The following is a 14,283-nucleotide window of genomic DNA, read 5'->3' as shown; positions in this document are numbered from 1 at the left end:
TAACACTGATGCAGACATGTTTTATACATTTAACAAGGTGCTTTATTAATGCAACAGAGTTAGTCAGTTTTTCAATGTTCATCATCAGCTGGGTCATACTGTCCGTGAGCTCCCTGTCGGTTGCCTCCATATGCTCCAGTATTTGTTTTTTTTAAGTTTTAAATCCTCCTGCATGACAGCCAACAGCTGTCCATCGTTTGGCAATTACCTTTTAAGTTTTTCTAGTCTGTAACTGCAGAAATGTGCACTTTCACAGTGAGATTCAACACCAAACATGTCACTTGTTTTCTGTGGATGTGTCCTGCGCAAGCCCAGTAGGAGGAGATTCGCTCAAATACCCTTTTTAATGTGGGCGGAGGTATTTTCAAAAATGCTTGGTGTGGACGCCTATCGTTTTTACACGAAACCGGTTTTTTCAAAATTATCCAGTCTAGTGTGGACATAGCCTCAGAATCTGCTAATCTCTTGGGATTTTCACACACAACGGTATCTGGAGTTTACAGAGAATGGTGTGAAAATTAAGACATCTAGTGAAAGGCAATTCTGTGGGTGAGAACGCTCTGCTAATGAGAGAGGTCAGAAGCGAATGGCCAGGTTGGTTCAAACTGACAAGAAAGTAACAATAACTCAAATAACCCATGCGTTACAACAGCAGTGTGCAGAAGAGCATCTCTAAATACAGAAGATCACAAACATACAGTCAATGGCCACTTTATTAGGTACAGGAGGTATCAATTAATAAATGCATTTTCAATATCTGATTCATTCAAAGCCGGAGACATACAGCAGCTGGTGATAATTGTGCACTATTAGGAAAATATACTGTCCATCCTTCCTTGAGGTAAAACATTTACTAGGGAATAATCAACCTCTCACTGAACAACCATTATGGGCTCCAGTTACTCCATCTTTCCCTGGTATTTTTCTGTTCATTTTAGAAAATGAAGAGAATTAATCAAAATTCTGTTATGTATGTAATTTCTTTGCAGCAAGGTGATTTATACACACAGAACTGTGCCAATAGGAGTGCTCATTAATTGATCTTTGGAAATATATGAAGAATAATATACAATTATTCCCGAACTCCATTCACTCTATTCCATTTGAGAGGACAAGAATATAAAAGCAAGGATGTAAAGCTGAGACTTTATAAGGCATTGATCAAACCTCATGTGCAGTATTGTGAGAGTTTTGGGCCCCCAATCAAAGAAAGGATGTACTGGTATTGGAGAGTGTCCAGAAAAGGTTCACAAGAATGATCCCAGGAACGAAAGGGTAAATTAATGAGAAGAATTTGGTGGCTTTAAGCCTGTACTTGCTGGAGTTTAAAAGAATGAGGGGGGATTATATTAAAACCTATCATATATTAAAAGGTCTAGATATAGTGGACATGGAGAAGGTATTTCCTATAGTGGGGGAGTCTAGAACCAGAGGGCACAAACTCAGAATACAAGGATGGGCCTTTAGAACAGAGATGAGGAGAAATGTCTTTAGCCAGAGTGGTGTATCTGTGGAATTCATTGCAACAGAAGGGTTTGGAGGCCAAGTCCCTTAAAGCAGTGGTTGAGAAGTTCTTCATTAGTAAGGGCATCAAAGGGAGAAGGCAGAAGAATATGGTTAAGAGGGATAATAAGTCAATCATGACGAAATGGAGGAGCAGATTCAATGGACCAAACCACCTAATTCTGCATTTATGTCTTATATGTCTTATGGAAAGCCCACTTATATATTGACTACCTGCTTTGGTCAAACATGTTGATTCCATAATTGTATTTGCACATAGAAACAGTACTTTTCCAAGCCACCATTAATGTCCTGCTTACACTCACTGGCAAATTTTGTTAGGTACTTCCTGGTATGTTTGTGGTCTTCTACTGCTGCTTCTTCAGCCTATGCACTTCAAGGTTCGATGTGTTGTGCATTCAGGGATGTCCTTCTGCACACCACTATGGTAATGCATGGTTAAAGTTCAAATAAAAATTATTTTCAGAATACATAAATGTCTCCGCACGCAACTCTGAGATTCTTCTTCTGTGAACATACATACTTAGCAAATCTATATTCACGGAGGGTGGAGTTTGGGATAATGGCACCTACCTTGCTTGCATCTTCAGAAACAGCTCTATTTCTATCTTTAATATCTCTTCTTTTCCTTTTCAGGATTCTTATGAAGACCCTGACCTGGAGTTACATGCTGACTTCGGTTCTTTGTGGAACCGGTCTCAGGGTCTCACGATCAACTGCTTTTCGATATGCCAAGGACGCGGCCTGGAAGACTGGCGCCCTGGATTTTTGGGGCTCAGGAGGTGGGCGGACGAGGCTGGTGCCGCTGCCTGGTGTATTGTGGGAGATGGAAGATTGTAAGCAACGAGCCGGTTGCTGGCTGTGTGCCCCGAGACCCGAGTTCTTTGGGCACAGAGCTTGGAAAAAGCAACGCAACAGATTTTTCACACCATAAATCGGTGAGTTGTTTTATTATGTCTCCCCTCTCATTGGGAAACGGGGACACCTCTTTTTCCCTTAATAGGGAAAGAGAGAACCTGTAGTATGTCAAATTCCCAGGTGAACGAGTAGTCTTTGGGTTACTGCAAGTCTGTGTCTTTATTGATGCTTTGCTGCACACTTGAGTGCTTGGTGGAGGGTGCTGATGCATTGCTGCTGGTGCTTATGTGTGGGAGGGGGGCTTTGGGGTTCTTATATTTAACTGTCATTCATTATTGGGGCATTCCTCTGTTTTTGTGGATGTTTGCAAATAAAAAAAATTTCAGGATGTATATTCTATACCTTTCTTTAATACTAAATGTACCTATTGAAACCTATTGAACAGTAACTGTAAACAATCTGTGCAAGTGCAGATAATAAATATCAACAAATAACTAGCATGAGGTTACAAGAAAAGAGTCTTTTAATGAGTGTAGTTATCCTCTTTTGTTCAAGGGCATGATGGTTGAGGGGTAGTAACTGTTCTTGAATGTGGTGGTGCAAGTCCTGCGGTACCTGTACCTTCTACCTGATGGCAGCAGTGAGAAAAGAGCTCCGCCTGGGTGGTTGCTTATTTGAATTACAGTCGCCTTCCTGTCAGCTTGAACCAGTCTGGCCATTCTCCTCTGACCACTCTCATTAACAAGGCATTTTTTCCGCAAAGAACTGCCACTCACTGGATATTTTTGTTTTTACACTATTCCCTGTAAATTCCATAAAGTGTTTTGTGTGAAAATCCCAGGAGATCACCAGTTTCTGAGATACTGAAACCACACCGTATCAACAATCATTCCACGGTCAAAGTCACTGAGATCACATTTCTTTCCCATTCTGATGTTTGATCAGAACAAACGAATCTCCTGACCATGTCTGCATGCTTATATGCATTAAGTCACTAACACATGATTGGCTGATTAGATATTTGTATTAATGACCACTAAGTGTACATCACTGCACTGTGATTGAGGGCGATGAGGAGACATGTTGTGGAAAGGTCACAAAAGAATTTGATGGCCAATTTTCATTGCCCCCTCCCTACAGCTACAAGAGCGCAAGAAAATTCATTTCATTTTCCCCATCCAGGAATAGTCAACATTTCTAGTGACCTTTATGACATAGTACCACTGTAATTATAGGGTGTCCAATTTAGTGGACACTCTTTAGGTGTTCACTAAATTGAATTCCTGGTACAACCATTCACGCAATTATTGACACTACACCAAAAATAATTTACCTTGGACACAGCAGCAATTTTTTTTCTTCAAGATCGATATTTTCTTCGTGAATGCAGTCATGTTACCATGGAATCTAGCACATGCTCCACTGTACTCATGAGATAGATGATCAATAAGGCTGACAGTGGCTGGGTGAATATTAGGGGGTTGGTGGACTTACAAAAAGACTCAATTGACCAAAGATCGACTCCCTACCATTGAACACATTTACACAGAGTGCTGTCTCAAGAAAGGAGCATCCTTCAACAAGGTACCCACCATTCAGGCTGTGCTCTCTTCTTGCTACCACCATCAGGCAGAAAGTACAGAAGCCCAAGATCCCACACCATCAGGTTCAAGAACAGTCAATGCTGAACTAATTTCATGACCTTCAGATTCAGTTTCAAAGACTGTACAACTTTATGTTCTCAGTATTATTTATCTTTCATTTGCACAATCTATCTTCCTTTGCACACTGCTTGTTTGTCATTCTTTGTTTAAGTATAGGTTTTTTTTTAGTGTTTATGTATAGCTTTTCATAAATTATATCATATCATTATTTTCCTGGAAGAAGCTGCAAGTAAATGAATCTCAAGGTAGTATATGGTACTTCGAGGTGTAGCTTAAGATTGGATTTAGATGGCAAGGGGATAGGGCAAGAGTAGGGTTAACTGGAAAAGCTGTTAAGATTAAGTGACAGCTTCTCCCCCACCCACCCCAGGCTGTTGGACTTCTTAACACCCTGTTGCCATCCAGCACACATATACATCTCTGAAGGCCCTGCTGCCTCTACATCCTAACTCACAGACTCTCATCTTGGACTGGCTACTTTTCATCTTTTACTGCTGGTATTTCACATATATTTATACTACTGTTTCTTTTATTATAATAGCACCAGTAACATTATGCTGCCTTACATAAGCATACACCTCACACTTCATGTCAAATGTCAATCATTAGGTTATGCCACTCAGGGACTTAAGCTAATATTATTTTGTGACTGTATGTGTTGGATTGTAATTATATGTGCTTTGTGTAGCTATATTTGTTAGGATGTATTCTGGAGTTATGGCATATAGCAAATACTAATTTCAATAGCAACCAGTCCTTAAGCTTGAATATGGATTGTAGATTGAATTTTAAATGTAGTTCTGAGCAATGGTCTTCCTACAACCTGCAGACTGAGGTTGACTGCAAACCAGGAAACACCCATTCACTCTAGATGTCTGCATATGCATGACAGCAGCTAGAGATTCAGAGGTGATTAACATTCATTTAGGGTGTCTGGACAGTTATGAAAATATGTGTATGAAAATAGTATGTCATTCAAAGGAAGCACTTTGGATACATTGCAGTTATAGAATTGTCATGTAGTTACCTTTGATCTTCAGCATATAAAAATGTCATGTAATAGTGGGTCAGGCAGACCTCTTCTGAAAGTGCCTCTAAGATGATGCCTCTGCTTGTTTTTGCTGAATGAAGACTTCTATATCCACCAGCTTCAGTGTCTCTCCGGAGACTTAGTTCACAGTCATGACATTCGGGGGCTTGTCTGGGATACATTTGTAACCCATCATGCAGCCAGCAATCTCAGCAGTTAAGTAGGTGGGTACTTTTAAGATTAGCACTCACACTTGGATCTGTTTGGGTCAGCGACTACAGGATCATGAAGTATCACAAAAACAGTGGAGAGCTGAACTGGTAGATATGAAAGTAGTGTGGTGTGTCTACGTACATGTGTGTTTATGTAAGAGAATAGACATTTGTGTAACTTGGTGAGACAGGGCCACCAGTTGTGAAGGTGGTTACTGACTGTTCGGGATATCAGTGGGGTGCATGTACACGCATTGGTGGAAACTGTGTAGTAGCAGACATGTTTGTGAGTCTGTGTGTGATTTAAGAATAAGTCTGTAATCTTGGTCTAACAGTTTTAAATGCAAAGGAATACAACAGGCATTATGAGTTCAGACACACACAAGTGGCAGATTGCAGAGTACATGCTCTGTGGTTTTAAGTATGTTTAATTTTTATCCATCATTTATACTTTGCAGTGTGAGATAATTGAGGGGGATATTATACCCAGATATATCTGTCAGGTTGGCACCTATTGAGGTCAGGCAATGTCAAATTGAGAACCCTGATGACCTGAGCCAGCCCTCGACCTTGATTACAACCATCCATAAACCCTTCTCCCGCGGGGAGAAGCAGAGCAGTTTGTCAGAGCTGCTTCTACTTAAAGTTGCCCATAGGAAGGCAGAATTTTGGCGCAAGCTCAAGGAAATGATTGAAGTTCACCAGATGCACTCGAGATATAATTGTGCTGGTATAAGTGAAGTGCCTGAGGAATATGTGGGAGAGAATGGCTCAGGGGGTGCCGGAAGGCATACAGGCAACTACAGAAAGCACCAGCAATGAAGAGAGTTATCACTTCATAAAAGGAAAAGTGAGGCAGCAACTGGGGGGGAAGTGAGAGTAACTGGAGAACAATAATGTCAGTGGTTCAGCGAGCTGATGAGGCAGCATGGATTATGCAGAACATAAATATGGAGAGTATGAAGAATATTCAGGGTTGGATAACACGGAGGGATGACCCAGTCTTCCTGAAAATGCTGAAGGAAGGCCTGAGTTTAGCTCACAACGTTTGAGATTTGGGGAGAGCAGTGGGATTGATCTACTCCGTGATAGTATCATTGGCCGGTGAGATAGGCCAGAGGAGGGGAAAGAGAATTCGTAAAGTAGCTGCAGTGACATCACAGAGGATTTGCCTTGTGTGCCAGCAACCAGGGCACTTAGCAAGGTCAAGGAACTGCTGGAATAGATGTGGGAGGGTAAAGGAGATGATTTGCTACAGCTGTGGCCTGTCAGGCCATGGTTGAAGGCAGTGTCTCCTGAAAAGAGATGAGAATCACTCAACAAAGCAAGCAGAATTCACAGCAGTGCCCACACTTTCCGACTTGACTGCTCACCAGATTATGGAGCTGGTTTAGTCAGACAAACGGCCGACAGCAGACTATCGCCAGCGATGGTCATCCATGGATGTACACAAGAGGCTTATTAGGGGGCCAGCAATGTGAAGTGTTAGTATTGGCAATATTGGTAACTGATCTGCACTTACCCATGACTGGTGAGGCAATTTACATTACCAGGGCAGGGCGGGAGGTAAAACAATGGTGGAGAGAAGTCAGCCCAGGTACTTGAGATTGAGGGAGTGCAGTTTCTTGTAGTATGCCCAAACAATGAAAGCACTATTCGGGGACAGAGACAATGAAGTTAGAAGTAGTGGAGCTGCCAGTGGAGGTAGCAGTGATTAAAGTAAAGGCTCACCAGAAGGGTGATAACAAGGAGCAGAAAGGGAATGAGTGGACAGACATCACTCCAAAAGGGCAGAGGAAGAACAAGAAACAACAGAAATTACAAGTGTACAGGAAGAAACTACAACTGGCAATTTAATAAATGGAGATGTGAAGGACCACTGTAACCAGGGTAACACATTAAGGGATCGAGCAAAGCAGCAGCAACATATTGTGTATCAGAGTCAGAGGGAGAGAAGATAGTCTGCCCACAGCCAGGTGACCAAGTCATGGTAAGAGAGCTGGTTGAAAGGACAGGTTTCACGCCCAGGTGGATAGAGCCATAGGTGGTGCTCTGGATGTCTGACACCTGTATTTGTGTGTAGTCCTGGCAAGGCAGCCACTGGAAACACTGGACTCAGGCTAAACCATATGACTGACCTTCTTGTACCCTCAGAGACAGAGCAAGAGATCAAGTGTATCCGTAACAGTGTTATTGCAGAGAACTAAGTGATGAACACCAGTCGACTGCATCAGTTCTGACCACACCCAACAGAAGCAGATCCAAAACAAATGCAAATGGAGAAGACACTGAGAAAGCGTGACAGCAAGCTGTGAACATGTTAAAGTATTATGGTAACTCTGCTCTGGAATGAAGGCTGATTGTTGAATGTAAATGATTGGATGATTAGAAAATGTTGGGGAAAATAGATGGGAATGGATCTGAGTACAGCAGACATCAGGTTCCACAACTTTGATGGCATGGTACACTGAAAAATAGAAGAAATTACACACAAGTCTGAAGCTAGATGTAAATGCAAATAGGGATAGGGTAATTAGGAAAAGGGGTCTGCAGTATTGTGCATTTTTGCTGGTTTGCTGATATTATTTTGTGACTGTACATGTTGGATTATAAGTATATATGCCATATGTGGTTACATATACTGTGCTTTTCACCTTGACCCCAGAGGAACGTTGTTTCATTTGTCTGTATACATGTGTATGGCTGAATGACAATAAACATGAACTGGAGAATACCAGAAGGTTTACAAGTGAATAAAAACAGGAAGACATTCAACAATGCCATTTGTATGGCACAACTAATCCCGTTCAGACTATAAATAGTCAATTTATACAGTGAAAATTCTGAAACCTTATTTTTCTCCTGATGTTAAGGTACCAAATCAACATCAAAGTAAAAACAAAGAAGAGAGACTACATTACGGTCACATGGCCTCTGATGTTTCAAGGAACAGGCTGAGAATACCATCTTTGTCAACTATTGCTTCTCTGAACAGGATGTAGATGATACCTGCAAAGTGGTAGTTGCAAGCATGTCCCATAAACTAGGCTGAATTTAATCTGAAATGAAAAGCTGGATTTCTTGAAAAACAGGGGAGATTACAGTGATTTGATGGTGATATTAGCAGCTATAATTGCAAGAAAAACTTTTTGAACCCTTTGCAATTATCTGGTTTTCTGTATGTCACACTCATAAAATGTGGTCTGATCTTCTTGTCACAATAATAGATAAACACAATCTGCCTAAACTAAAAAAAACCACACAATTGTATTTTCATGTCTTTATTGAATACATTGTTTAATCATTCATTGTCCTTGTATTTAATAACTGGTAGAACCTCATTTAGCTTCAATAATCTCCACCAAATGTTTCCTGTAGACACTGATCAGACTTGCACAATGGCAAGGAGGAATTTTAGACCATTTTTCCAGACAAAAATATTTCAGTTCATCAATATTTCTGGGATACCTTGAATGAACTCTTCAGGTCACGCCACAGCATCTCAATTGGGTTCAGGTCTGGACTCCCACTTGGCCATTCCAAAACACATATCTTCTCCTTTCTTAACAATTCTGTTGTTGATTTACTCGTGTTTCAGATAATTGTCTTGTTGCATCATCCAAATGCTATTAAGCTTCAGGTGATGGACCACTTCCCTGACAATCTCCTGCAAAATGTCTTGATACAATTTTGAATTCACTGTTCCCTTAACAATTGCAAGTTGTCCAGGCTCTGAGGCAGCAAAGTAGCCCCAAACCATGATGCTCCTTCAACCAGTTGCGATGAGGTTTTGGTGTTGGTATAAAATGCTCTTTTTCCTTCAAACATAGCAGTGTGCATTTCTGCCAAAAGGTCAACTTTTGTCTCATCTATCCACATAACATTGTCCCAAAAGTATTGTAGAACATCCAGGTTGCCTTTTGCAAGCTGTGCAGCAATGTTTTTGTTTTTGGAGAGTGGTGGCTTCCTCCGTGATGTCCTTCCATTGACACTATATTCTTCAGTGTTTTTCTTATAGTGGACACATAAACAGAGAATTTGCCAAGCTCTAGAAATTTCCACAGGTCTTTTGCTGTTACTCTTGGGTTCTTTTTCACCTCCTTTAGCATTGCACATTGCACTCTAGGGAGAGTAGCAACAGTACTGAATTTCCTTCATTTCTAGACAATTTCACTTACTTGTGGACTGATGAACGAACAATCAGGTCTTTATAAATACTTTTGTAGCCTTTTCCAACTTCGTGCATCTCTAAAGTTCTTCTTCTAAGGTCCGCTGAAAGTTGTTTTGATCAAAACATGGTGCACATAAACAGATCTTTCTTAAGAAGAGCCGGCTCTGCCAGACTCATACCTCCAATCTCATCTCATTGATTGGAACAGCTGACTCCAAATCTCTTTTACAGAGGGCATTACCCCAGGAGTTCACATACTTTTTAAACCTAGACTGTGATTGTTTAAATGGTGTACCCAGTACTGACAAAAGAAGTGCAATTGCTTGTGTATTATTAATTTAGGCAGATTACGTTTGTCTATTACTGTGACTTAGATGATGTTCAGACCACATTTTATGAGTAATTAATGGAGACAACCAAGCAATTGCAATGAGTTCAGAAACTTTTTCTTGCAACTGTATGTGTCTGTATTGCAGTTTATGATACATATCTTATGGTCTTATTTTATGTACAGTATTACACCGTATTGCTACAGCAAAAGAAGTGTCCCAACATATATCAAAGATAATAAACTTGATTCTGATATATATCTGGCTCCAGGAAGCAGTGTTTCTTTCATCAATATGACGACACAGATGTCTTACCAAGAACAAAGTTATATTTAATCTAATGCAGATAGCTCTGGTCTGTAATCAGCAATAAGAGCCCAAAAATTAGTTGGGTTGCTTCCCTACTCCCCAATTAGAATCACAATGTACATTACACTGATATTCATGTAGGTATAATGAGATCTCCAACATCCTTAAGTGCTGAAATCTGCCGATTCCCTTTTGGCTTTTTATCATTTACAGAGCAGCCGGGACCAGGATGATAATGTCAGCTTTCAGAATGTAATGATGACACAAAAGCAAATTTGCCACTGAGTTAATGAACCAAGACCACGAGCAGCGTCCCCATTCGCACTTAAACCAAATGCTTCTCCTGAGTATGATGCAGGCAGCACAGCTGGGGTACTCGTTCCTGTCTCTCTCACGCTGAGGAAGGAAATCTGTCATAATCATCCTCCCTAATCTAAATGCAACTTGAAACCCTCAAAGTACTCAACACTTAATTGTTCCTGATTTGCAGAGCCAATTAAGGGCAGATAGCAATGTCCCTATCCCATAATGGAATAAAAATAACGAGCATCATTTAGTTTAATTTTCATGCTCTTTGAAAAATCGATCAGAAGCAGGCGAAGGCCATTTGGCCCCCTCAAGTCTGTTCTACCATTCAATAATTGTAACCTGAAACTGTAGCGGTGTGGTACCTTATCACTTACACAATGCTCTACCACAGCCAGTAGTCAGCTGTTAGAATGGGGTTCAATTCCTGCCACTGACTGTGAGGGGTTTGCACATCTCCCTGTGACTGTGTGGCTTTCCTCTGGGTGCTCCGGCTTCCTCCACATTCCAAAGACAGGGGTTAGGGTTAGTGAGTTGTGGGATATGTTGGCCCCTGAAGGATGGTGACACCTGCAGACTGCCTCCAGCAAAATCCCTGTTGATCTGATTCGACGCAAATGATGCATTTCAAAAATATGTTTCAATGTAAACGTGGTAAATAAAGCTGATTTTTAAATATTTTTATTTTTAACCTCAACTCCACATTCTCATTTGCTTGTGGTGTTGTTTCAATTCTTTCTCAGGAATTAACTATCAACCTCTCTCTATACATTTTGGTGCTTCAGTAAAGCAGTCAGCATATTCAAAGACCTCGCCGACCCTGGACATTCTCTCTCCCCCCTTCTGCAACTGAGCAAAAGGTACAAAAGCCCAAAAGCACATACCACCAAGCTCAATGACAGTTCCTATCCCACTGTTATAAGACTTCCGTACAATAAGATAGACTCTTGACCTCACAATCTAGAGATGGAACATTACAGCACAGCACAGAGCCTTCAACCCACAATGTTGGGCCAACCGTTTAACCTACTCTAAAATAAACCCTTCTCTCCTACACAGCCCTCCAATTTTTCCATCCATGTACCAATTAAGAGTTTCTTAAATGCCCCTAATGTATCTGCCTCTACCACCAGTCCTGGCAGGGCATTCTATGCACTTACCACTCTGGGTAAAAAAAAAACTCACCTCTGACATCCCTCCTATACTTTCCTTCAATCACCTTAAAATTATTACACTGGTATCAGGCATTTCCACCCTGCTCCTTATCACCTTGTGCAGCCCTCATGCTCCTTCTCTCCAAACAGAAAAGCCCTAGTTTGCTCAGCCTATCCTCAACAGACATGCTCTCTAATCCAGGCAGCATCCTGATAAATCTCCTCTGCATCCTCTCTAAAGCTTCTACATCCTTCCTATTCGGGAACCAGAATAAAACACAATATTCCAAGTGCTCTTTCATGAGGTTCAGCAACCAAATTTACATGGGGCCACGCTGGATTTGCCAACAGTAGCTTGGAGGAAGCAGAAAGGCCACACGCAAAGTGCGTTTTGGTCCCTGAATTCTCTATGATTAGGAATTATTCAAGGATACAGCGGTGACTCAAGGAATGCGTGGGAGTTCAGCTGCACGAGCAACTGACTGCCAGTTTATCCTGTACATCTGTGTTGCAGTGCACAAGTACATAAAATGCTCACATACATTAGCATTGCTGCTCACTCGTAGGTCCTCAATGGAGTAGTCAGCTTGTCAAAATGTAATAATCAAAAGAGCAAATAATTGCATTTGGGACTGGCTTGCTTAAGTCATCAACCTACTTAGCAACCCTTATATTCTCATCAGTTGCTTGGATCTGTGCTCTTTCCGACTAGCATACTGTAGTGTAAAGGGAAAGAACAGTCTGCAATGTTCTACATGATCTAAAATCATTTGAAATGCACAGTTGCCGGGGCTGAATGTGAACATTACCTGAAATTACTGCAATTTTGGAAGATCCGTGCTCCTCTCGAGCAATCCGTTCAGCTTCCTCCATTAAAAGCATTCCAAAACCCTGGCAGAAAGAAAACAGGATACGGGGCTGAAACAGCAAGCATCGATAAGCAAACGCACTCCTGAAGAAGTTGTGCTTGTAGTGTCAAAATAGAGAAGATCACCCAGCCCAAAACATCAACATCAGCTCTCTGAAAGAGAGAGCTGCAGTCTCAATTCTTCAATCACTTTAACATCTCCGTTTTTCAAATAATTATTCATTCCCTTCTACTTTATATTTTGTTCACAATTTTGGCCAACCTCTGGACATTGCTGGTGGAACTCAGTAGGTCAGCAGCATCTATGGAGAGGAATAAACAGTTGCTGTTTCGGACTGAGACTGTTACTGAGGTTAACAGCAAAGCACTGTCTAATTTTTTGGTTCATTGAGCAGGTAGCCATCCATTTCAGTTTGACATCCCATTCCTATTTTGATATGTCGTTCTATGGCCTCTTATGCTGCCATGATGGGGGCCACACCTAGACTGGACGAGCAACATTTCATATTCCATCTGGGTAGCCTCCAACCTGATGGCATGAACATCGATTTCTCTAACTTCTGGTAATTTCTATTCCCTTCTTCCTTCTCTCTTTTTCTACACCTCATTCTGGCTCCCCTCTTACCCTTTTTCACATGTCCATCACCTGCCTCTGGTTTACCTCCTTCTTCCCTTTTCCCCCAAGATCCACTATCCTCTCTTATCAGATTCCTTCTTCTTCACTCTTTCAGTCTTCCACCTATCACCTGCCAGCTTGTACTCCTCTCCATACCCCCCCTTCTTATTCTGGATTTTACCCCTTCCACTCTTGAGAAGGACCCCAACTCAAAACGTTGACTGTTTATTCCCCTCCTGCCAGATCTGCTGAGTTCCTCCAGCATTTTGTGTGTATTGCTCTGGATTTCCAGCATCTGTGGAATCTGTTTTTATAATTTACTGGATACTATAACAGTGGCATCTCCTCAAAGTAAGTTAGGGAACTCCTTACTGAGGTAAACAGCATAGCATTCTCTAACTTACTGGTACATTGTAAAAAGGGACAATGCAATATATTACTAGAAATTTCACTCTTCTAAGCAAGAGAATGATACTTTCTGATTTAGTTATAGGGTGCATATACACTGACAATGCTAATTACACCTCTCATTTCCATTCAGAAGACAATGCTGTCTGGAGTTCAGCCAGCTGGCACTTAGCTCCTGATAGGGTCACCCATGGCAGGAAGGTCAAGGTGATTCCAGACAAAGAGCGATCCAACCAAGACTTCAGTGGTGGAACTCGTGGAAGATGATGACACATCACAACAGCAGTGAAGATGGAGGAAGGCTGCAGCAATGAAGACATCCTCAGTCATCTTGCACTCCATGCTCACGATCTGTCAAGGACCGGCTGCTCAGGATTCAGCCTCCCCACAGTCATGCACAAGCATTGTCTATTAAGGGAATCCATTCTAATATCCTAGCATCTGAAGATCCACCAACAGACCATCCCTTAGGAAAATATCATACTCAACTGGAGTGATTGCCCTATTATTAATTACTTCCACACTGCTGTCAAGAGGACTGCATATAAATGCAAGGATGTACAGTCGGCCCTCCTTATCCGCAGAGGATTGGTTCCATGATCCCCTGCGGATACCAAAAAACATGGATGCTCAAGTCCCTATTTAACCTGTCTCAGTGCGGGTGGACTTTAGGACCCGCTGTTTGACTAACTGATGCTAAATAACACCGGATGTACCTGTTCCGATTTACGTACAAATCTGACTTAAAGACGCCTGCACTTTAAATCATCTCTAAGAATACTTATACTACCTAATACAATGTAAATGTTATGTAAATAGTTGTTATACTGTATT

At 41.4% G+C, this 14,283-nt stretch overlaps 1 protein-coding gene across 4 annotated transcripts in view; it reads right to left on the bottom strand.

Annotated features, from left to right (window-relative positions):
- Positions 1–14,283, bottom strand: part of elp3 (elongator acetyltransferase complex subunit 3) — a 130,490-nt gene that overhangs the window by 26,920 nt on the left and 89,287 nt on the right. For all 4 annotated transcript variants that reach the window (XM_059982101.1, XM_059982102.1, XM_059982103.1 and 1 more), the window contains exon 14: positions 12,367–12,448. In XM_059982101.1, coding sequence (XP_059838084.1) covers positions 12,367–12,448 — 82 coding nt within the window. The remainder of the gene's footprint in view (positions 1–12,366; positions 12,449–14,283) is intronic.

Source organism: Hypanus sabinus, chromosome 10 (genome assembly GCF_030144855.1).
Source record: "Hypanus sabinus isolate sHypSab1 chromosome 10, sHypSab1.hap1, whole genome shotgun sequence".
Lineage (NCBI taxonomy): Eukaryota > Metazoa > Chordata > Chondrichthyes > Myliobatiformes > Dasyatidae > Hypanus > Hypanus sabinus.
This window is presented reverse-complemented; position numbering and strand designations above follow the sequence as displayed.